Here is a 22,001-nt window from a genome sequence, read left to right as displayed (position 1 = left end):
AGAATATTATGTTCACTGTCTTGAGTTGCTTATAAAATAATAAAGGCAGGATAAAAATTAAACAAACCAAACAAATTGTACTTTAAAAAAGGAGGAAAAGCAAGCTTTTATTCTAGTAGAGGGCTGTGTTGTAAATGGTTGAAAACAGTATGACAAGTCCTGTTGGACATTTTGAGATTCTCAGCTCTCATTTTGTGGCATCTCAGCATATTTGAAGAGGTTGAAGTTTGAGTCATATATCCAGTTAATGGAGAATTGGCTTAAGGGGCTTTGGAGTCTTTTTTTTTATTTTCACCTGTTCAACATTTTCCCAAATCAAATTGATTTTTTTATTTTATTTTGAATGGTCGTAGTAATCATTCTTCTTCCCATATGTACAGGTCCGTTACTGTCGACTTTATGGACTTCTTGACCTTTCCCAGTGGAAAGACAATGTGCGTTCAAAAATAATAGACTTCTTGAACCACCTGATTGACCTTGGCGTTGCAGGGTTCCGAATTGATGCTGCTAAGCACATAAGGCCCGAGGACATACATTTTATTTTAAGCAAGCTAAATAACCTCAATGCCCGATGGTTCACCAAAGGTTCACGACCTTTCATCTATCAAGAGGTAAATAATAATAATAAAAGGAAAATTCCCAATATTTGTCCATTGTTCTAAAACGTTCATGTATTTCAAATGTGCTCTCTTGCTGCATCCTTTTAATTTGTGGACTGGGGTTCCTAGGAAGAGTAATATGCCAAACATCAAAAATCTGGTCTGTCTGTCTGTCTGTCTACCTACTTCTCTATCTCTCATCAGTAGCTTACAAAGTAAGGAACTGTAGTAATACAATATGCCTGCTCAGTATAGTGGTATCGCTACTTACGAACTTAATTCATTCCGTGACCAGGTTCTTAAGTAGAAAAGTTTGTAAGAAGAAGAAATTTTTCCCATAGGAATCAATGTAAAAGCAAATAATGTGTGCAATTGGGGAAACCACAGGGAGGGTGGAGGCCCTGTTTCCTCCCAGGAGATTCTTAGAGAGGCTCCACAGAGGCTTCTCCCCACTTTTTCCAGCCCTGTTTCCTCTCAGAAGATTCCTAGGGAGGCCCCACGGAGGCTTCTCCCCACCTTTTCCAGCCCTGTTTCCCCCCCAGGAGATTGCTAAAGAGGCCCCACAGAGGCTTCTCCTTGCCTTTTCCGGCCCTATTTCTTCCCAGGAGATTACTAGAGAGGCCCCACAGAGGCTTCTCCCCACCTTTTCCGGCCCTGTTTCCTCCCAGGAGATTCCTAGAGAGGCCCCACAGAGGCTTCTCCCTGACTTTTCCGATTACAGTTTCGGGGGCTCGGGTTTGTAAGTGGAAAATGGTTCTTGAGAAGAGGCAAAAAAATCTTGAACACCCGGTTCTTATCTAGAAAAGTTTGTAAGTAGAGGCATTTGTAGGTAGAGGTACCACTCTATTAATTTCATATCAGATGACAGCTCTAATGATTTTAAGATCCAATAGATGCTTGGTCTGGTTCAGAAAAGCAATTCTTTACAGATCAATTCTAAGGCATTAACCTAAATGACTAGAATATATAATAATAATAATAATAATAATAATAATAATAATAATAATTTATTGGATTTGTATGCCGCCCCTCTCCGCAGACTCGGGGCGGCTAACAACAATGATAAAAACAGCATGTGACAATCCAATAATAAAACAACTAAAAACCCTTATTATAAAACCAAACATACACACAGACATACCATGCATAACTTCCCTAGGGGGAAGGAATATCTCAACTCCCCCATGCCTGGTGGTATAAATGAGTCTTGAGTAGTTTACGAAAGACAGGGAGGGTGGGGGCAATTCTGATCTCCAGGGGGGAGTTGGTTCCAGATGGCCTAATGTGCCTGTTGGTATTTATGTAATATCTAGGATCTAGATGTACAAACCTTTACTTTTTTCTTTAATTAATTGATTTGAGGAGAAATTTAGATAAAAACAATGGAAATTTGGATGTTTGTCAATTTAAACCTTGAGGTATTTACATTATTTACAAAAAGGTAAAATTTCAAAAGAGCAAGAGCTAAAACGTAGGAGAAAGTAGTTTTTAATGTATAGCCCTTTTTTCTAATCATGATGAAGGCAAGTTGAAATTAATAGAAAAAGATGTGATTAAGTAAATATGACAAGATAGATAAGTGTTATTACAGAGTGCTGATTCTACCTTATAAGAATCTACTTTCTAATAGCTTTCAAGCTGCTTGCCTAAAAGGCCAGAGGTTAATCTAATTTTATTAGGAAAAGGTCTCCATGTTCAAGAGTATGCAGCAGAAACACTGTAATGCTCCCTAGCCCTATTCTTTGGTTAGTGATGAGGCATTTCAGACGGACCACCAAAGCATGCCTGACACTATGAAAAGTTTGTATGGGAAGAAGTATAATTGCAACTACTACGTTTGGTGCAAATTTTGCCTAAAATAATCCCCAAACTACATGCCAAAAACTAATTCAGTGACTAAACGTTTGAAATTTGTAAATCATTTTTAAGAATGAGTCATTACACAGTATAATAGGAAGTGATCACTTTGCCAGATATGCTATCTCTAGGTATCTTTCTCTTATTTCCTTCTATACTTTTTCCAGGTAATTGGTTTGGGCGGTGAAGCAGTCCAAAGCTCTGAATACTTCAGAAATGGCCGAGTGACTGAATTTAAATATGGCATGCAGCTGGGGACTGTCCTTCGCAAATGGAATGGACAAAAGATGGCAAATTTAAAGTAATTATTTTTGACACTAACTAGGACCAAATAGATATTCCAGGTGTAATTAGGGGGGGGGGGGGGTTTACAAGTACCTTTGCCTCTCCCCCCAAACATTTTGTGGTGCAGTCAGTGTGGGCTTTTGATGGAAAGCTTGGCAACTGTGTTTCTCAAATTGGAAAGACTGGATCATTTCCTGCTAAACAGGCCTGATTTGAAATGTCTTGTAAATACATTCTTATTTTTTCCTGATATAGGAGCTGGGGAGAAAGCTGGGATATGATGCCATCTAATAAAGCCTTCGTCTGTGTTGATAATCATGACAACCAACGGGGACATGGAAGTGGTGGGTCCTCCATTCTCACCTTTTGGAACCCTAGGTAACCCTGCTCCTATTTTTAGAATAGTTTATAAAAGCTATTTTGTAGTTGTAAATTAAATTTCAAATCCAAATGGTGCATATTCCATCCCATTAGAAGTTTTAAAAAATCTTCTCACTAATAATTTACTATTAAGGTATGTGCAGAGTAATCCTTGAGTAATAAGGATATGCACACAGAAACGTTTATGAGGTAGTTATGAATAAATACTCAGCCACACACAGATACACTAACTTGAGTTAAAGTTTACTTTAACAAGTAGCACAATCCGATGAACAGTCCAGGTCATACACGTAATAGTCAGAATGACAATTCAAAGAATATCATATTACAAAGTCTTCTTACCAGTTTTCTTCATCATGAACAGCAAACAAACATACCAAGCTTAAACACAGTTTAGCTATAACAGAGACCAGAATGTCTAACAAAGCACGGCAGAGAGAATATCAGAGGGAGAAAGTTATGATCAGAGAGAAAGAACTGTGATTTTAGCTCCCTCCTATGGTGATCTGCAACACTATCAGCTAATCAAACATAGAATATAATTAAAGCTACATTACATACTTTGTTGGTTTACATGTTGCCAACCCCAACTGTTTGGACAGAGTCCTAACATTTACAAATTAATACTATTTAGAGTTCCAGTTGCAGACATCTAGTTGTAGACATTTCTGCTTCAAAAGCTGACTTAAGTAATTCAGTGAAGAGCTGGTGAAAAGCAATAGCAGTACCATCTAGATACCACTTGACAGTGCTTTACAGCCCTCTCTATGTGGTTTACAGAGTCAGCATATTGCCTCCAACTATTTGGGTCCTCGTTTTATGCACCTCAAAAGGATGGAAAGCTGAGTCAAAGGTACATAGTTTAGAGAGGAAGTAGTGCTCACATCCAGCATATATGCTTTCTGTTACAGGAGTAATCATACTTTATTTTCAGTAAATCTGGTTATTATTTCATATGTTTGCATGGAATGCTTTATTGTATTTTGTATTCTACATCTACAGTCAAGATTTTTTAAAAAAAAATTACATGGCTTCAGCAGTGTTGAATTTTGTTTGTGTCCTTTGATTTTGAAATTGGTAGTTTTCTCATGTCCAAGTGAAATTTTTGCAGGTTTCATTATCAAATTGTAAACCTCTATTTAAGACTAGATATGAAAGATTTTCTCCGCATTGGCAGAGACAAAGCCTAAAATGTATAGTTTCCATAGCTACTGAATTAGAGGCATTTGCTTTTTGAATTTTGATTCTACGTTCCAGCTTGTGGCCAAATTGTAACACATCCATTTTTTTATTTAAAAAAATATTTCTCCAAAAGCAGTTCCACAAATTAATAATATTCAAAAAATTTAATGTATACTTTTGTATCATGTATTTTTTGGTATTAACACGCTTAGGAATTCATTGATTTGCTGCTGCAGCCCTTAGCAGCCTAAAAACAAACACGGAATATATCCTTTCCTCCATTTTCCTGAACGTACTTATATGAAAATATATCACATTGTATTCAGTTGGGTGTAATCTCAGGAAATTATGGGCAGAATTTCATCCTTGACATACCACAGGAAAATCTTTGTGGTATGGACATGTTCCTGTTTTTTTGAATGGAAGAGTGAGATGGTATTAAAGATGGTGGTGATGTTGACCAAGTGTAATCTAAATCTTTTCATCTTCATAAATGGAAAGTTCTCATGCTACCAAGGAAAGCTTGGGCTTCCACCATCATCTTTTCGGAAATATCTCTGGAATCTAAATAAGCATTTTTAGAGAGTACAAGTAGTCCTTAATTTATGAGTAATTTAATAATTAATAATTTAGTTTAGTTTAATTTTAATTTAATTTCAATTTAATTTTAATTAATTTAATAATTTTAATTTAATTTAGGAAATTTAATTTACCATAATTGAGCCAGTAATTATGGCTGTTAAGTCATGTCAGCCATTAAATGTGTCATTACATGCTGGTTTGATTTTACAACATTTTCTTGTTGAAGTGATTGTTGAACAAATGCAGTGGCTATACAGTGAATGTGGCAGTTGTTAAATGAAACCATTATTTGCAATGGGTGGTTTTGTGGGAAATTGAAAATGAATGCCAGTGTCTTACAAAAAGAGTTGTAAATTGCAGTCATGTGGCCATAAATGTTGGCCAGTTGCCATGGGCCTAAAATGTGATCATGTGACGGGGGTGGGTGGGTGGAGGCTGGCTATTGGAAATTTGAATCCAGGTCATAAATAACATTTTGTTGTAATTCTGTATAGTCAGTAAATTGCTGGTTATTCTGTGTAGATTACTTGTAAAGATTAGGGGCTACAGCCAGATGCTTTATTTGGAAATGAGCTCTGTTGCCCAGAAAACCAGATAAAAATAAGCTATGATTCTTGGGAACATCAGAGGCGGAGGGAGATAATAGGGAGCAACCTTATTAATTTATGTTTTGGTAAGATGAATGCTCACATTCATGATTGGAGTTCCTGTCAACTGCTTTCAATATTCCATTCAAACAACTTATTTCTTCTGTTTGTTCCATTTCTGTGTCTGAAAACACATTAATACCAGAACTCTTATTTTATGTATTTAATAGACTTTATAAGATGGCAGTAGGATTTATGCTTGCTCATCCTTATGGATTCTCACGAGTCATGTCAAGCTACTGGTGGCCTAGAGATATCCAGAATGGAACGGTAACTTTTTGTTGCTTCATTAAAAAATAAATAAATAAATGCATTCCTTTTATTTCTAAGCCACTGTATATGCAATCACTTTGAAAACAGATTGAAATTGTTGTTTTCCTGTCTCTACTAATGTTAGTTTTACTGCAACATTTTATATTTTGTATTTTATATTTTTATCCTTTTATTTTATTTGTATTCATCTTTAAACAGCTGGGGGGATGTTTTGATGAGAAACTATTTAGATTTTAGCTTATACAAAATATGAATGTATAATTTTGCTTTAGAAATATTTGAACAGAAACATTCACATACAGTAGGGAAATTAACTTTTGCAAGTATTTTAGCTTAACCAACATTTGCAATGTCAGCTTAATTTTTTTTAAAAGTTTAACTGATTCTCAATCTTTTGCATGAATTATAATAAGAACCTTGTTGACATTACAGAATCTAGGACAGCTGCTCCTTGAAATGTTTAAAAGCCAGATATTATGAAGGAATGCAAGTACAGTGGTACCTCGAGATACGAGTTTAATTCGTTCCGGACCTGGGCTCTTAAGTCGAGCAGCTCTTATCTCGAACGACTTTTCCCCATAGGAATTAATGTAAATAATTTTAATTGGTTCCAGCCCTCAAAAAACTCACAAAGTTAGTCTAAATTATGCAGAAAGACATGTTTTTAATGAAGAAATGTACATGTACATATAAATGAATAATGAAGTTTCTTTCACTTAACTTGTAAACTTTCTTAAACTTTTAAATTTACATATGTTCAACTTCTCTGCCACCCAATCCTGTAGGACAGAGGTCCCCAACCCTTTTTGCACCAGGGACCGGCTTTAAGCGATCAAGAGAGGAATGGGTGAATGAATGGACGGAGGGTGGGAAGGAAGGAAAGAGGGAAGGGACAGGAACAGAGGAAGGAAGCAAGGAAACTTATGAAAGGGGAGAGTAAGAGAGGAATGAGTGAAGGGAGGGAGGGAGGGAAGAAGGTGGGAAGGAGAAAGAAAAGAAGAAATAGAGGAAGGGAAGGTAAAAGAGAGAAAGAAAAAGAGCAAGAAAGAAAGAAAGAAAGAAAGAAAGAAAGGGGGAAGGGACAGGAACAGAGGAAGGAAGCAAGGAAACTTATGAAAGGGGAGAGTAAGAGAGGAATGAGTGAAGGGAGGGAGGGAGGGAAGAAGGTGGGAAGGAGAAAGAAAAGAAGAAATAGAGGAAGGGAAGGTAAAAGAGAGAAAGAAAAAGAGCAAGAAAGAAAGCTGCAAGCACCCCCCCGAGCCCCCCAGGCCGGCTGCAACCTTTTAAAACACGCGCGCCGCTTCGCAGCTGTCTCCTGAAGTCGAACGCGGAAGTTAGCGTTTGGCTTCAGGAGACAGCTCCTTGGCGCTTGTATCTCGAATTTGGGCTTGTAAGTAGAACAAAAATATCTCTCCCCTCCCAGCTCTTATCTCGAGTTGCTCTTAAGTAGAGCAGCTCTTATGTCGGGGTTCCACTGTATTTATGTTCATATCGTGCTTCTTATGGTTTAGTAATGATGTGCCATTTTTTTTAAACAAGGACTTGAATGATTGGATTGGGCCACCAAGCAATAGTGATGGATCCATTAAACCTGTGATAATTTATGCAAATGAAACTTGTGGCAATGGCTGGATCTGTGAGCACCGTTGGGATGAAATTCGGTAAATGCTATGAATATGGAGCCTTCTGGAGAGTAAATTTGCTGTTCTATATGATTGAAGAAGACCTTCACTGTGTTTGCAGAGGACCTTGACATCTAATGGGTTGTGGGCTATACGTGATGTGTACGCAGGTGGTTGGTAAGGCTGGTAAGGGCACAAAATGTTCTGCCACATATTGGACAGACATGTGTGAGCACCATTGTCGCAGCATTTGCAGCTCTGGCTTTGTGGACTGCTTGTTTCTCTTCTGCTATGAATGTGCTTCCGATGTCTGGCAGCCTTGGTGGATCAGCATGTGCCATGTTGGTCGATCTTGTGCCAGGCTTTCCCAGGAGGTGGTATCGATATCGAGGGACTTGAAGGAGGCTTTTAATGTGTCTTTGTATCACTTCCTTTGACCCCCAGGTGATCGCTTTCCTTTAGACAGCTCACCATAAAAGAGCTGTTCTCCATTGCATCTGGAAGGAGAGTCCAACATGGGTAATACTCCAATTCTATTGGTAGAGACTGAGTTAAAAATTTACATATTATTTTAGCACCGCCCCCTCTGCTCTTCCCATGAGCCAGTTTTAAAAACTCAGTCTAAGTGTAGAGACATACTGAGTTGTAGCTTAGAGAGTTTAAGAATATTTAAAATAAGGAAAATAGGAATAAAATGTTTTTAGCATGTTGTTACCGTTTTAATCCTCTTCTTTGTGTTTCAGATGCAGAAGACTGAAGAGGATCAGACGGTCAGGGGTCTCTGTCCTCAGCGGACAAACACCCCCAACGAACCTTCTCAGGGGTTGTTGCCTTCCCCCAGTGGGAGCACCCCGTAGAGAAGCACCCAGCCTGGGGGTCCCTGGTCTCCGAGACCATACCGGGGCTGTCAGCCGAAGGTGGGGGGGTCCGCCCCCCCCACTGGGAGGCTTGAAATCCGAGCGCACGAAGCGGACGGAGCCGAGCGCCTCACAGCTGACTGGGAAGTCAGCGGAGCGGCCGTTAGAGCCGTCGCGGTGGCCGCAGCAGCTGAAACCGCCAAGCGCCCCGAAAAGACCCACAACGGGTGCGGGCACCCTCCGGAGGACAGGACGGGGCAGGAGGACACCCCCGGTCAACGGAGGGGCCCGAGAGCGGCCGGAGAAGCCGCGCGAACTGGGCGCCGCCATCTTGAAGGCGGCTGGAGCTGCAAGACGCGTTTTGGCGCATAAAAGCCTTTTTTTCGGGCGGCAAACAAGCGCGAACGGGCGAATCGGCCCTAGTGCGCAGGCGCGGGCCCAAGGAGGCTAAAGACGCCATTTTTGGAGCACTTCTGACGAGGATAGCGAGAGCCAAGCTACCGGAGGTCAGAAAGCCATAATCCTGGGCTATTATTGGAAGGAAAGTTTCCATATTACACAGCAGCCGTGAGTACTATGGAGGAACATCAAGGGAAGGAGGCCCCCAGCTCCCCAGCCTCATCTAAGGACAAGGCAAAGGGGAAGGCCAAGGAGAAAGCAAAGTCACACTCTTCTGCCTCCTCCTCCTCCATTAAGGAGGCTGAAAAACGTATTAAAGCATTGGAAAAGAAGCTGGAAGCAGCATTACAGGCATCCCCAGTGGGTCTCCCTCTAACTCAGAGGCAACCTTCAGACCCTATGTCACCCCCATCTACCTTTGGGCCTACAGGGGTTACACCAGAAGGGGACTGGTCACCAGATAGGCAGTTTCTGCCCCTACCCCAGGCCATGCCTTCGCCCAGCACATCTTGGGCCAGACCAGGTTCGGCAGCCCAGACAACAAGAGGCCCCCAGGGGCCAACAGCCACCTTTACACCCACAGCGGCGGGCTTGCGCTCCCAGCCCGGGGCGTGGCAGAACTTGCCCCCAGACCTGCAGGACCTTATCGCAAATGCGTACTCGCAGGGCATGGCGCCAGGGGTGCAACAGTATGGTGGGCCTCCTCAACAAGCGGCAGGTTCGTGGTCGGCACCGCCCCCCTCGGGTTTTGGTTCCTTATTGGAAGAGCAGGAGCAATTTGAGGACAGTGAACCGGAATATGGTTTCTCCGAGGATGAGACTACCCCTGAACAGGTCCCCTCGGTCGGCCTGTTCAAACTGGCGCTCTTCAGAACATTACTGTCTAAGGCCAAGCAAGTAATGAATCTACCGGGCTCAGAAAAGGCTACAGAAACCGCTGAGTCGGGTCAGACTTCGGCCTCTCTCCTAGATGAGCCTCAACCCGAGTCCGACCATTTTCCTGCATCAGGCATTTTCGTAAAGGGGGTAAAACGACCTTGGCAACAGCCAGCGGCAGCTCAAGGGCCATCCAACCTTGAGAGGAAATTTTATACCTTCGACGAGGAGGTGGAAAAGCTGCTCGAATTCCCCCCTATAGACCAGCCGGTCGTCACACTTGTCTCCAGCGCATTGGTCCCCTCGGAGACCGGAGAATGTTTACGGCCAGAGGAGAGAAAAGCGGAGACACTGCTGCGTAAGGCACACCAGATGTCTGGCTGGGGATTCCGGGCAGCGGCGGCAGCGTCGTTCATCAACCGTGCATCGCTCATGTGGATCAAGGAAATGCAATCCCGCCTGGGGCCCGAGGACGGGCGTCTCCGCCAGGACTTGAGTAAGCTATTGGCGGCGACGGAATTTTCGGCGGACGCCACTCTTCATGCGGCCAAGTTCTCCGCCAGAAGCATGGCAACCACTTTGTCATCGCGCCGCCTGCTGTGGCTACGGAACTGGCAGGCGGATCTTAAGTCTAAATGGCGCCTAGCCTCCGGCCCCTTTCAAGGCTCCACACTCTTCGGAGACCTGTTGGAGAAGGTCCTAGTGGAGGACAAGGATAAGAGGAAAGTACTGCCTAGGGCTAACAGACGGCCGGACAGGAGGTTCACTCCTTATTCAAGGCGTCAGTCCTTTCGTTGGGATTCCTCCACCGGAGCTCCTCAAAACCAACGGTCCTTTTCCCAGGGACAATATGGCCAGCAGTCCTATAGGAGTGACCGCGGCTCCTTCCAGGATAGGACAAGGAGCTATCACCAGTCTAGGAGGCCCTTTCGAGGAAACACCCAAAGGGGGTTCAAACGCACCAAATGACGCGACCGGCCCTCGGCCAATCGGAGGGAAACTACAGGAGTTCTGCACGGCTTGGCAGGCAACATCCTCCGACAAATGGGCCATAGCAACAGTCACATATGGACTTCGACTAGAATTCATCCAACCACCTCCCAGCCGTTTTCTGCGCTGTCCCATACTAAAGGACATGGCAAAGAAACTGCAATTACGCCAAGAGATCTCACACCTGTTGGAAATCCAAGCCATAGAGTTGGTTCCGCCACAGGACGAGGGCAGGGGATTTTACTCCATGATTTTCATCGTCCCCAAACCCTCAGGAGGCTGCAGGTTGATCCTCAACCTAAAGCAACTGAACCTATTCATAAAATACCGAAGGTTCAGGATGCACTCCTTGCAGACCATTCTGGCCTCCATACGACACCGAGACATTTTAACATCTATCGACCTCAAGGAGGCATATCTGCATGTCCCTATCCATCCGGACCATCGCAGATTTCTCAGATTCTTCACCGAAGGCAGACACTACCAATACAGGGCCATGCCATTCGGCCTGTCATCGGCCCCAAGGACATTTACCAAGCTCTTGGACGTACTGACCGCCAGCCTAAGAGCAAAGTCCATCAGACTGATGGCGTACCTGGACGACATAGTCATATTATCCAGGTCCCAGGTAGTGGCGGAGAAGGATCTCAGCGAGACAGTTCGCACGTTAGAACTTCACGGTTTCACGATCAACGTGGCGAAAAGCCAGTTAGTACCTACCACCAAGCTTTTACACTTAGGAGCCATTATAGACACACTGGAGGGCACAGTGTCGTTGTCTCCAGAAAGACAGGACAACATCCGACGGTTGATTTCAGACCTCCATGCGGGACCAATACCATTGTCGCTGCTGTCCAAGATATTGGGAACTCTGGTGTCCGCCATTGGCATAGTTCCCTGGGCCAGGTTTCATATCAGGCAACTGCAATGGTTCCTGCTTCCTGCTCAGAGGATCAAGGTGAGCCATTCCCACAGGCGAGTCTGCTTGCCACGAAAGGTCAAGGAGTCCCTGAGATGGTGGGCATCGGCTGCCATAAGCAGGGGATCCCCCTTCCGGATAACGGATCAGGTCATTTTGACCACCGACGCCAGCCTTACCGGATGGGGAGCTCACATTGGGGTCCACATGGCTCAAGGTCTGTGGACAACGGAGGATCTTTCAGCGGTCAACATCAACTTTCTGGAATTAAAAGCTGTGTTTCTAGCACTAAAGGCATTTGCTCCCCTGGTCCAACAACAGCACGTGCTAGTGCTCACGGACAATGTGGCGACCAGAGCTCACTTAAACCACCAAGGGGGCACACGGTCGCAGCGTCTCATGGAGGAGACGGAGGCACTATTCCGCTGGGCCGAACAACATCTGCGGTCCCTGACAGCGGAGCACATTGCGGGAGTATCCAATACGCAGGCGGATTGGCTGAGCCGCTCCACCTTGGATCCATCGGAGTGGAGGCTGGATCCGGTCCTGTTTCAACAGGTGGTGAGGCGGTTTGGACTTCCATTAGTGGATCTGTTCGCCAGTCCCCTGAATGCTCAACTTCCGAGATTCTACACAAGGTTTCCGGCACCGGGCGCAGAGGAGGTCAACGCTCTCCTAACACCCTGGCCGCCAGGACTGCTCTATGCGTTCCCACCAACGCCTCTTCTCCCAAGAGTGGTGGAGAAGATCCTGAGGGAAGGAGCGGAGGTATTGCTGGTGGCCCCACACTGGCCTCGCCGTCCGTGGTTCTCCGACCTAGTGGCATTGTCGGTGTCAACCCCTTGGAGGATTCCGGACCAGATGGTCTCCCTCAGCCAGGGGAACCTACAACATCCAGATCCACAGTGGCTTCAACTGACCGTTTGGCACTTGAACGGGTCAGGCTACGAGGGTTGAAGCTACCAGAGAAGGTCATTGACACCATGCAGGCTGCAAGGCGTCCATCTACATCCCGAATTTATCAGACGACGTGGGCGGCCTTTTGCGGTTTCTGCGACAAACAGCAAATTGACACGGGACAGGCCTCAGTGATTACGGTTCTGGAGTTCCTGCAGGCGGGCCTCGATCGTGGCCTAGCCCCAAATACACTAAAACGCCATGTGGCAGCCCTCGCAACTATGATACAAGTCGAGGGAGTCCGTTCCTTGGCTTACCATCCTTGGGTTAAGGATTTTTTAAGGGGTGCTACAAACCAACATTCACCACCGATCCAGAGGTTTCCCTCATGGGACCTTCAATTGGTCCTCAAGGCCTTGACAAAACCACCGTTTGAGCCTTTGAGATCAGTATCGTTACGACTGCTATCAATCAAAACAGCCTTTCTAGTGGCTATTACGTCGGCACGGAGAGTGTCAGAGTTGGCTGCGTTATCAGTACGCCCTGACCTTTGTATCTTTTACCCAGACCGAGTGGTGCTGAGGTTGGACCCTTCCTTTATACCAAAAGTAAATTCTGAGTTCCATAGGAAGCAGGAGCTCATCCTGCCTGACTTTTGTACCCATGGCCATCACCCATCGGAATTGCGATGGCATAAGATCGATGTACGCCGGGCGGTCAAGATTTACATTAGACGCACAGAGACCTTTCGGAAGACGGAAAGACTGTTTGTGTCGTTCTCGTCAGATAAAAAGGGACTTGGACTTTCATCTGTTTCCATTAGCCGTTGGATCAGGGACTGTATTGCGGAGGCATACAGAGCTCGTGAGCAACCGGTTCCATCGGGAGTGACTGCTCATTCGACGAGGAGTGCAGCGACCTCGGCAGCCTGGGCCACCCAGGCGTCCATAGATGACATCTGTAGGGCTGCAACGTGGTCAGCTCCATCAACCTTCATCCGGCATTATAAGTTGGACTCCTTCGCCTCTGCAGAGGCGGCATTTGGGAGACGTGTGTTACAACGAGTTTGTTTATCTCCAACGTCCCTGACAAGACCTTCTCCCTCCCATGGGCAGTAATCTCTGGTATATCCCATGTTGGACTCTCCTTCCAGATGCAATGGAGAAGAACCGTTGTACCTACCTGAACGGTCTTCTCAGTGCACTGGAAGGAGAGTCCAAACCCACCCGGTTTAGTTGGGGTGTAGGGACGCCGGAGTATGCAGTTAATCAGTTATTAGTGTTATCAATAAAAATTGGTTATCCTCTTACTATAGTTCCTTCGTTTTTAAAACTGGCTCATGGGAAGAGCAGAGGGGGCGGTGCTAAAATAATATGTAAATTTTTAACTCAGTCTCTACCAATAGAATTGGAGTATTACCCATGTTGGACTCTCCTTCCAGTGCACTGAGAAGACCGTTCAGGTAGGTACAACGGTTCTTTAGGGATGCGATGGTCTGGCATCCTAGCAACATGGCCTGCCCAGCATATCTGGGCTTTCATCAGTAGGGTGGGAATTGAGGACAGGCCTGCTCTGGAGAGGACTTCCATGTCTGGCACCTTATCCTGCCACCGGATGCTCAGAATTCTACAGATGCAGGTCATGTGGAAGTGATTCAATTGTCTAGCATGTCTTGTATACAGTCCAAGTCTTACTGGCATACAACAGAATAGTTGGCACTACTGCTAAGTAAACCTTGAGCTTTGTGGCAAGACTTATTCCACCTCAGTCCACACCTTGGTCGTTAATCTGCCAAGTGCAGAGCTAGCCTTGGCAATTCTGTAGTTGACCTCAATGTCTATTGTCACTGCACGGGAAAGGGTGCTGCCAAGGTATGTAAATTGGTCCATTGCTTGTAGCTTTTGTCCCTTTACTGTGTTGGTGGGCTCTTGGTATTTGGCTTTCGGAGCTTGCTGATGCATCACTTCAGTCTTTATGTTGATAAGGAGACCAAAGTTGTTGCATGCTGCTGCAAAATTATCCACATTGGCTTGCATTTCCTGCTCTGATCCAGCATTCAGAGTAGAGTCATCAGAAAAGAGGAGGTTATGTAGCACAGGCTCCTTTATCTTGGTGACAGTCTGGAGTCTTTGCAGGTTGAGCAATTTAACTGAGCGGATGAAATCTACTAGAATAGGACAACAGTCATGAAGGCGGTCTCTGCAAGTGACGTGGTACGCTAAGAGCATAGCAAGACACAAAAAATGCCCTGGCCAACCACTGCTCCCAACCCATCTCCAACTGTCTTGACTCTTGTCCTGCTATTGGAGCAAGATGGAATCTGGGAAGAGAGAGTTAGGCTGACTTTGTGCACCTCTCCCTCACTTTAATTCAATTCAAGCGCAAGTCTTGACCCTGCCCCCCACTTCCCTTCTATATAGCTAGGGTTCAAATAACCCCTTTTTTTCTAAGCAAGCAGATAGATTTAAAAGATGCCTTTCCCTGCAAAGTTCTGTACAGATGCTTTGAGTTATAATTCCCTTAATTTGTAGACTTCGGAGCAATAGGAATTATATTCAAAAGTTAGGCAAGATCAGTTGTCAAAGTAGCAACGGTAAAACATATTTTAAGTCCACAACAGACATATTTAAAAATAACAGATACCTCCTTAATTCACTTTTTAAAATATATAGATTTATATTTTGAAATTTTTATTATTTTTTAAAAACAAGACACAACACACATACATAAAAATGCAAAACAAAACACATAACCAAAAAAGGAGCTACAATCGCTCCGCTCAGAATAGAAGTCTACATGGTAAGAAAATAAAACCTTTTGTTGATTAGATCATTTCATTTTATTCAACCAAATATAGACCCTATCCCAGATTTTATAGAATTCCGACTCTTTATAAAATTAATGTCAGCACTATTAGATAGTGTGGACATGAAAAATCAACTCCACATGAAAGCAAGCATTATTTTGATTAAGATTGGCTATAATTTCAGACTCTTGCAAATCTGATTGTGCTGTAATTCTTCCTCCTCCTTATACTTGATTGAATTAGGGAGGTGTCAGTCTGAACCTAATATTATCTATCTGTTGTGGACTTAAAATATTTTTACCCTGGCTGCCCTAGCAACTGATCTTGCATATAGAAACATAGAAACCTAGAAGTCTGACGGCAGAAAAAGACCTCATGGTCCATCTAGTCTGCCCTTATACTATTTTCTGTATTTTATCTTAGGATGGATATATAGAAAATAGTATAAGGGCAGACTAGATGGACCATGAGGTCTTTTTCTGCCGTCAGACTTCTATGTTTCTATGTTTCTATATCTCTATAAAGATAATCTTCTGGTACTTACTACAATTATGAGATTGCGTAAAGGTTCATACATTCCTTACATTGATTTATTTGCCCCTCTCCCCATTTCAGGAACATGGTGATATTCCGAAATGTTGTCTATGAGGAGCCAATTATAAACTGGTGGGACAACAATAACAATCAGATAGCATTTGGGCGTGCTGGCAAAGGATTTGTTCTCTTTAATAATGATGACAGGTAGGCTTATTTAAGAATTGAAAGGAGCTTGGATTCAAGATAATTTGGGTTGCAGATTTGGATCAAAACTAATTAATTGTTCCATAATTCTAGTTTGTTACTTTTCTATTGTATTATTGGTCATATTGAAAAGGAGATGAATGTTTGTCAATATCTGGATGTCACCATCAGTCACTCATATACTTGCCAGTTATCCAGAACACTGGATAACCCTTCTCTTTTATTTGTTTGTTTGTTTATTGATTTATTGATTTGATTTCTATGCTGCTTTTCTCCTGAGACTCAGAGCGGCTTACAACATGTTAGAAATCTACATAAAACTGTATACTAAAAAACCCGCAGTTAAAACTAAACAAACAAGTTCACACATCACAATCTAACATTCACTCATTGAGCGGGGCAAGATGTCAAAGTTTCAATAGCCCCAAGCCTGCCAGCAGAGGTGGTTCTTCAAAGCTTTGCGGAAGGCAGGGAGAGAGGGGGCAGTACGAATCTCTGGTGGGAGCTCCTTCCAAAGGGACGGGGTAGCCACAGAGAGGCAAGTGATGGCGAACCTTTTTTTGTTCAAGTGCCAAAAGGGTGAACGTGCATGTGTGGCCACACCCATAATGCAATACCCTCCCCTCTGCGCATACATGCCCAAATCCTCCTTCACTGCCTTCCTGTGCATATGCACCGACCTCACTGATGCCTCCGTAATTCTGGTAGGCCCGTTGAATGGAGGGAGGCCGTTTTCGCCCTCCCCAGGCTTTAGGAAATTCTCCAGAGCCTGTGGATGGTGAAGTTTTCAAACTTTCCATTGAGAAAAAAGCCTCCTGAAGCCTGGGGAGGGTGTAAAAAAGCCAACCAGCCCAACAATAACTTTGTTTGTGAACTTCCAGTGGACTGTTAGGTCCACAAGCTCCGGAGGCTTTCCTGAAGCCTGGGAAGGGCAAAAACTGCTCCCCCCGCCCACTGGAATGCCGAAAGTCAGCTGGCCAATGTGCACTTGCGTGCTGGAGCTGACATAAGGCAACACTTTGCATGCCACAGGTTCGCCGTCACGGTTATAGGGGGGGGGGATGTCACTGGGCAGGTACATTCTAGCTTTTCAGCATATCATGCTAGGTTTTTAACAAAGCTTCCATGATCCTCCAATCATTGTATTGCCAAAAATATTGTAAGGAACACAGATAAGAGTAGAATTCATTTGTTAGAACAGTTTGGAGTATTAAATAATATGGGCTGATCTTCTTCAGTGTTAGATATCAATGCAAATTTTGTTGCTGTTACTGAGAGTACCATGTTACTATAATGTTACCATTATAGTTAGTTGATATAAACCGTCATTCTAGAGATAGATAGTCTGGTTGTCTCCAGAATATCTTCCAGCATAGGAAGTGGGAAAAGGGAATTTGTGTCTATGTTGTGTAAGCACCACAGTTGGGTAGAGCTTCAATGGAATGATTTGATCAGAAGATTATTTAAGTTAATTATCCCATCAAAGGAGAATTGTAAAAGAGACATCCTACTTTACTTATCAGTCTGGAGCAGCCAGACAGCTTTTTGTCCCTTTGCTGGAATTCTACATGTATACAAATCACTTTACACAAAGCGTTAGACTTAATTGACATTTCACACCAAAGTGTCTGCAATATTTGAAACAAAAGTTCAAATTGGAATATGCCATTTCCTTTAGCAATGTCCTGCCTGGCTATAGTGGCTTGGAATAGTAATTCAACATTATAAACTAGGCTGTTACAATAAGGTGATTTCTACTTTTGTTATATAATACTATGGATTTAATTCCAAGAAAACCCTTCAGCATGGGAATGTGGCACCTGTCTTAGTACTTTTTAAAGCAGCTGTGACTTTTCTGGGTATCACAGAGTATCTTACATGTGCTGATTGCAGGCCATGTTGATTCTAGTAAGATAAGTTTTCACATGTATTTTTATTTAAATGTATTGATGAAAGTAGAAAAAGTAGTATGTGTATAAATTCCATATGTCCGATCATATAAATAAGATAAAATTTGGGAGATACTTTGAGGTAAATGAAAGGTAATTTATTTTTTCTGGTAAATGAGGTGCACCATGCATCCCTACTGCAGAGAGGGCTGTCTTTGGAGATGGAGACATAGGTAGCTTCAATTATTGCAATGCAAATTTTTGATGAAAATGTTATGGAAGACAGTACAAGAAATTCTGCTGGCCCAGAAATTGGAGGTGTTGTCAGTGAATATTTTGTTGGAACAGCTACATGAATGGCTAGTTGCCTTTGAAGGTCATGACAACTTACAATACATTAGTTTAGAACAAGGGTCTCCAATCCTGGCAACTTTAAGTCTGATGGACTATTATTATTATTTATTAGACTTCTATGCCGCCCCTCTAATAAAAACAAATGTAAGCCTAAATAAAGATAGCAAAATAGAAACAAAAATAGAAGGCAGAGAAGAGAAAAGGGAAATTTTAGTAACTTGTCAACTCCTCTTAAAATACTCTCTTCTTCTCACATCCCATCTTTTTATCTATAATGATTCCATAAAGCATAATAATTTCAGTCCCAGTGTCAGCAAAAGTCCTTTCAGGCTAACCCTTTATCAAATGAATTTAATTTTTTCCCCCCTTTTATTCCTATCAGTCTTAATCTTTACTCTATTTAAATAGTGTTGCAGAACTTGATTTATTTTTTCATTATCCCTTCTCATGAGATTGTTCACAACTTTAACAAACTCTTTTGTAAGTCCAATATAGGAAAATTATCCAGGTCACTCTCTTGGTTTATTATTTGTATCTCTCTTACAATTATTAAAACAAATGTGGGTTCTTTGTTATGTCAATATAATATCTTTTTTCCATGTCTTTCTGTATGTTCAAGTGTAACCTGTCATTTGTAAATCCACTTTCAACTAAGTCTTGATCTTGGCAGGTAAAACATGTTCCTCTTCTATAGCATATTTTAGACAGAGGTAGATATGTCTGTTGACATTATTAATATTAACTTTGGAGTATATTTCCCAAAAATATCCTTTAATACAGCAGCCCCCAAGCTTTTGGGCACCAGTTACTAGTTCCGAGGAGAGAGATCAGGGAGGGCAAGGTTTCACATGCTGCCTGTATCCCATAGATGGGGCTTCGTTTGTTTTCATGGCCCGGTTTCTGGCATGCCACAGCCCATTGCTGGTCCATGGACTGGGGGTTGGGGACCCCTGACCACTGAGGCAACAGTCATCCAGTCTCCTTGTGAGGGGCAGCTGTCTGGAGTATATCTGGATAATCTCAAATAATCTTGTTGTCTAGAGAGGTTCAAAGAACCAGTCCATTTGCCAGCTTTTCATTTTTCATTACCATTTTCAATCTGAACTTTCTTCCTCCAGGAGTCAGTTACTTACCGATTTTTATTTATTATTTATTTTTATTTATTTATTTATTTTCTGCAATGCACAATGAGGGTTTTAGTGGGTATATATCTATATACACATAGTAAAATACATGATGAAGGTTATAGAGGAGATACTCAGTAAAATATTTCCATTCTTGTGTATCCATTCTAAAAAGGGATGTATACTTGTTGCTAATTTTGCCATGGATTGGTGTATAAGAGCAATTAATTCTGCTTTTTAACTTTTCTCTAAGTTATAAAACCACATAGTCATCAAAGATGAAAAAAGTCCCCTTCCCTATTAACAATTTGGGAATAAGCTAAAAACATTCTTATTTATTCAGGCTGCTTAATGTTTTAGTAGTTTAATGTTTTATATTTCTTGATTTAATGTGTTACCATTTTATTATACATTTTATGAGATATTCATAGCAATGGGTGGCATATCATTTTCTGAATATAAATAAAAGAATAAAATTATCTTTTATTGTACAGGAACCTGTCAGTAATCCTACCAACTGGACTTCCTGCTGGGATTTATTGTGATGTCATTTCAGGACGAAAGGAAGGCAAGACTTGCACAGGAATTGAAATCCATGTGACTGCTAATGGCATGGCACATTTTCACATTAATTACCAAGCAAAGCATTCCTTCATTGCAATTCATGTTGAAGCCAGATTGTAATATATACTGATGAACATTTTTCCTATTTGATTGGTTTCTGTTCCCTGTGTATTATAAAGCTGATTTTATATGTGATTATTTATTACTTGTACAGGTTGATTCCATCGTAACTCATAATGGTATACAACGTAAGACAATTTATAGCAATGCAATTCAAAACAATACCAAAAATGTGGAATAAAATATCAACTTTTAAAAGACCAGTTATCCTGCAAGGAATCCATTTCCATCCATTTCTAATCCAAGACCTGAGACAAGAGCCATGTTTTTAAGGATAGTTTAAATATAGTTAGTGAAATCAGTGTGACTATTTTGGGGAGAATATAATTTCAAAGAGCAATTGCACTTAGACTTATATACTGCTTCACAGTGCTTTATGGCCATCTCTAAATGGTTTACAGAATCAGCATATTGCTCCCAACAATCTGGGTCCTCGTTTTACCAACCTCGGAAGGATGGAAGGCTGAGTCAACCTTGAACCGGTGAGATTCGAATTGCCAAACAAGCAATGCAACAGAGAAGGTTTACTTCCTGACTCTTACCAGGTGACATTGCCTGATTGTATGGAATAGATAGGAATTACAGAAGATAGTTGGGCCCTCAAACAATTAGGCCCCATGTCATGTTTTATAAATGATAACCAGTGCCTTGAAGTGCAGCCTGAAGCTTACTACCGGTAGTAACTAGTGCAATTTACAAAGCAGATTCGTTCTGTGAATAGATTGTGGCATGTCCATAACCATCTACCATTGTGTACTGGACCAGCTGCAGTATCAGACATGGTATTCAAAGATGGCCATATGTAGAGTGCATTGCAGTGGTCCAAATACAAGGTAAACAAAGCCTGAATGATTGTCCTCCCAGGCTAAGTATGGACACAATCAATTGACCATTAGATGAATTATGCAAGGAAGACCTTCAAAGAAAACACCCCAAATGTGTGCCAATGCTGAAGGGAGAAATAAAACTTTTGGAATAAAAACTACTGCATTTTCAATTCTGGGTAGTCCAAATACCCCACAGTGTTAAGAATTGAGATTGTTCCTCCCCATTATACCCACACAATCTTCAGTCACCTAGATAAGATCTTGTTAACATCACTTATTCAGCCTGTGTTTGAGATTTATCACTAAGTATCAGTGTCCTGATGATATCATACTCCAAACTAATGGATGATCTCATCCAGCATCTCATATAAATACTAAAGCCAGGTGCAAGAACATAAGGCCCTGTAGCACTGGCTTGATTCCCCCCCCTCCCTCCCGCCCTTTGTCAATACTGATTAGACAAAAGAAAGGAGAATAACAACAACAACAACAGGTTTCCCATGCCTAATCCCTTTTGGTGGTTCAGAAGGATATGTTCTATGCCAATGATACTTGCTCAAAGATTGAGAAAAACCAGGATAGTTGCAATAGCCCACCTTGGCTGCCTTACATATTATCAGTAAACGTAATCTGTGCCACTTAACATTCTGTGAAATCTGTCTGGAAGTTTATTAAAAAAATAAATCCCATTTATAGTTCAATCAGCTTAATATTACCCTGTAGAGTCATTCTACCATTGGATCCAATTCCTGGTAGCTAGGTGTTCTTGGAAAAACTATAAACAAGATATGAAGGTGGTTATTCAGCCTCATTGTTCATCTCCCAACAAGCCTCAATAAAAAGTGCTCAAATTTTATCTCTCATAGACTTTAAATATGCACCAAAGACAAATTCCTTGTGTGTCCAATCACCCTTGGCCAAAAAAGAATTCTATTTCATTCCATTTCATTCTATTAAAACAGCCTTGACTGATAATTGTGGAAACTATTTTGAAGCTTTGGAAGACTAATGAAAAAACTTAACTTCCTGATAAGAATGTTTATCACTCGTCTAGCTGCTTCTGCTAATCAATGGGTATCAATGGAAAAAGGATCAAAACAGAAAAATGATTATCTCCTTTCAGCACTCGACAGGAAATAATAGTCCCCCCACTACCACCAAAATAATAGTGTTTCTTGCCTAAACCAAGTTGTGCATCACAAATTTAAAA

The 22,001-nt window shown here is 42.2% G+C and overlaps 1 protein-coding gene across 9 annotated transcripts in view; it reads left to right on the top strand.

Annotated features, from left to right (window-relative positions):
* The window catches only part of LOC139164386 (pancreatic alpha-amylase-like), a 36,459-nt gene extending 16,297 nt beyond the window's left edge, over window positions 1-20,162 (top strand). For 2 of the 9 annotated variants that reach the window (XM_070746434.1, XM_070746435.1), the window contains exons 5-11: window positions 381-611; window positions 2,624-2,757; window positions 2,997-3,119; window positions 5,704-5,803; window positions 7,346-7,467; window positions 15,788-15,913; window positions 19,775-20,162. In XM_070746434.1, the coding sequence (XP_070602535.1) occupies window positions 381-611; window positions 2,624-2,757; window positions 2,997-3,119; window positions 5,704-5,803; window positions 7,346-7,467; window positions 15,788-15,913; window positions 19,775-19,964 (1,026 nt within the window). In that variant the 3' untranslated portion in view covers window positions 19,965-20,162. The remainder of the gene's footprint in view (window positions 1-380; window positions 612-2,623; window positions 2,758-2,996; window positions 3,120-5,703; window positions 5,804-7,345; window positions 7,468-15,787; window positions 15,914-19,774) is intronic. The other 7 variants (XM_070746436.1, XM_070746438.1, XM_070746437.1 and 4 more) reach the window with 4 other exon arrangements.
* The last annotated feature ends 1,839 nt before the right edge of the window (window positions 20,163-22,001 follow it).

Source organism: Erythrolamprus reginae, chromosome 3, assembly GCF_031021105.1.
Source record: "Erythrolamprus reginae isolate rEryReg1 chromosome 3, rEryReg1.hap1, whole genome shotgun sequence".
Lineage (NCBI taxonomy): Eukaryota > Metazoa > Chordata > Lepidosauria > Squamata > Dipsadidae > Erythrolamprus > Erythrolamprus reginae.
This window is presented reverse-complemented; position numbering and strand designations above follow the sequence as displayed.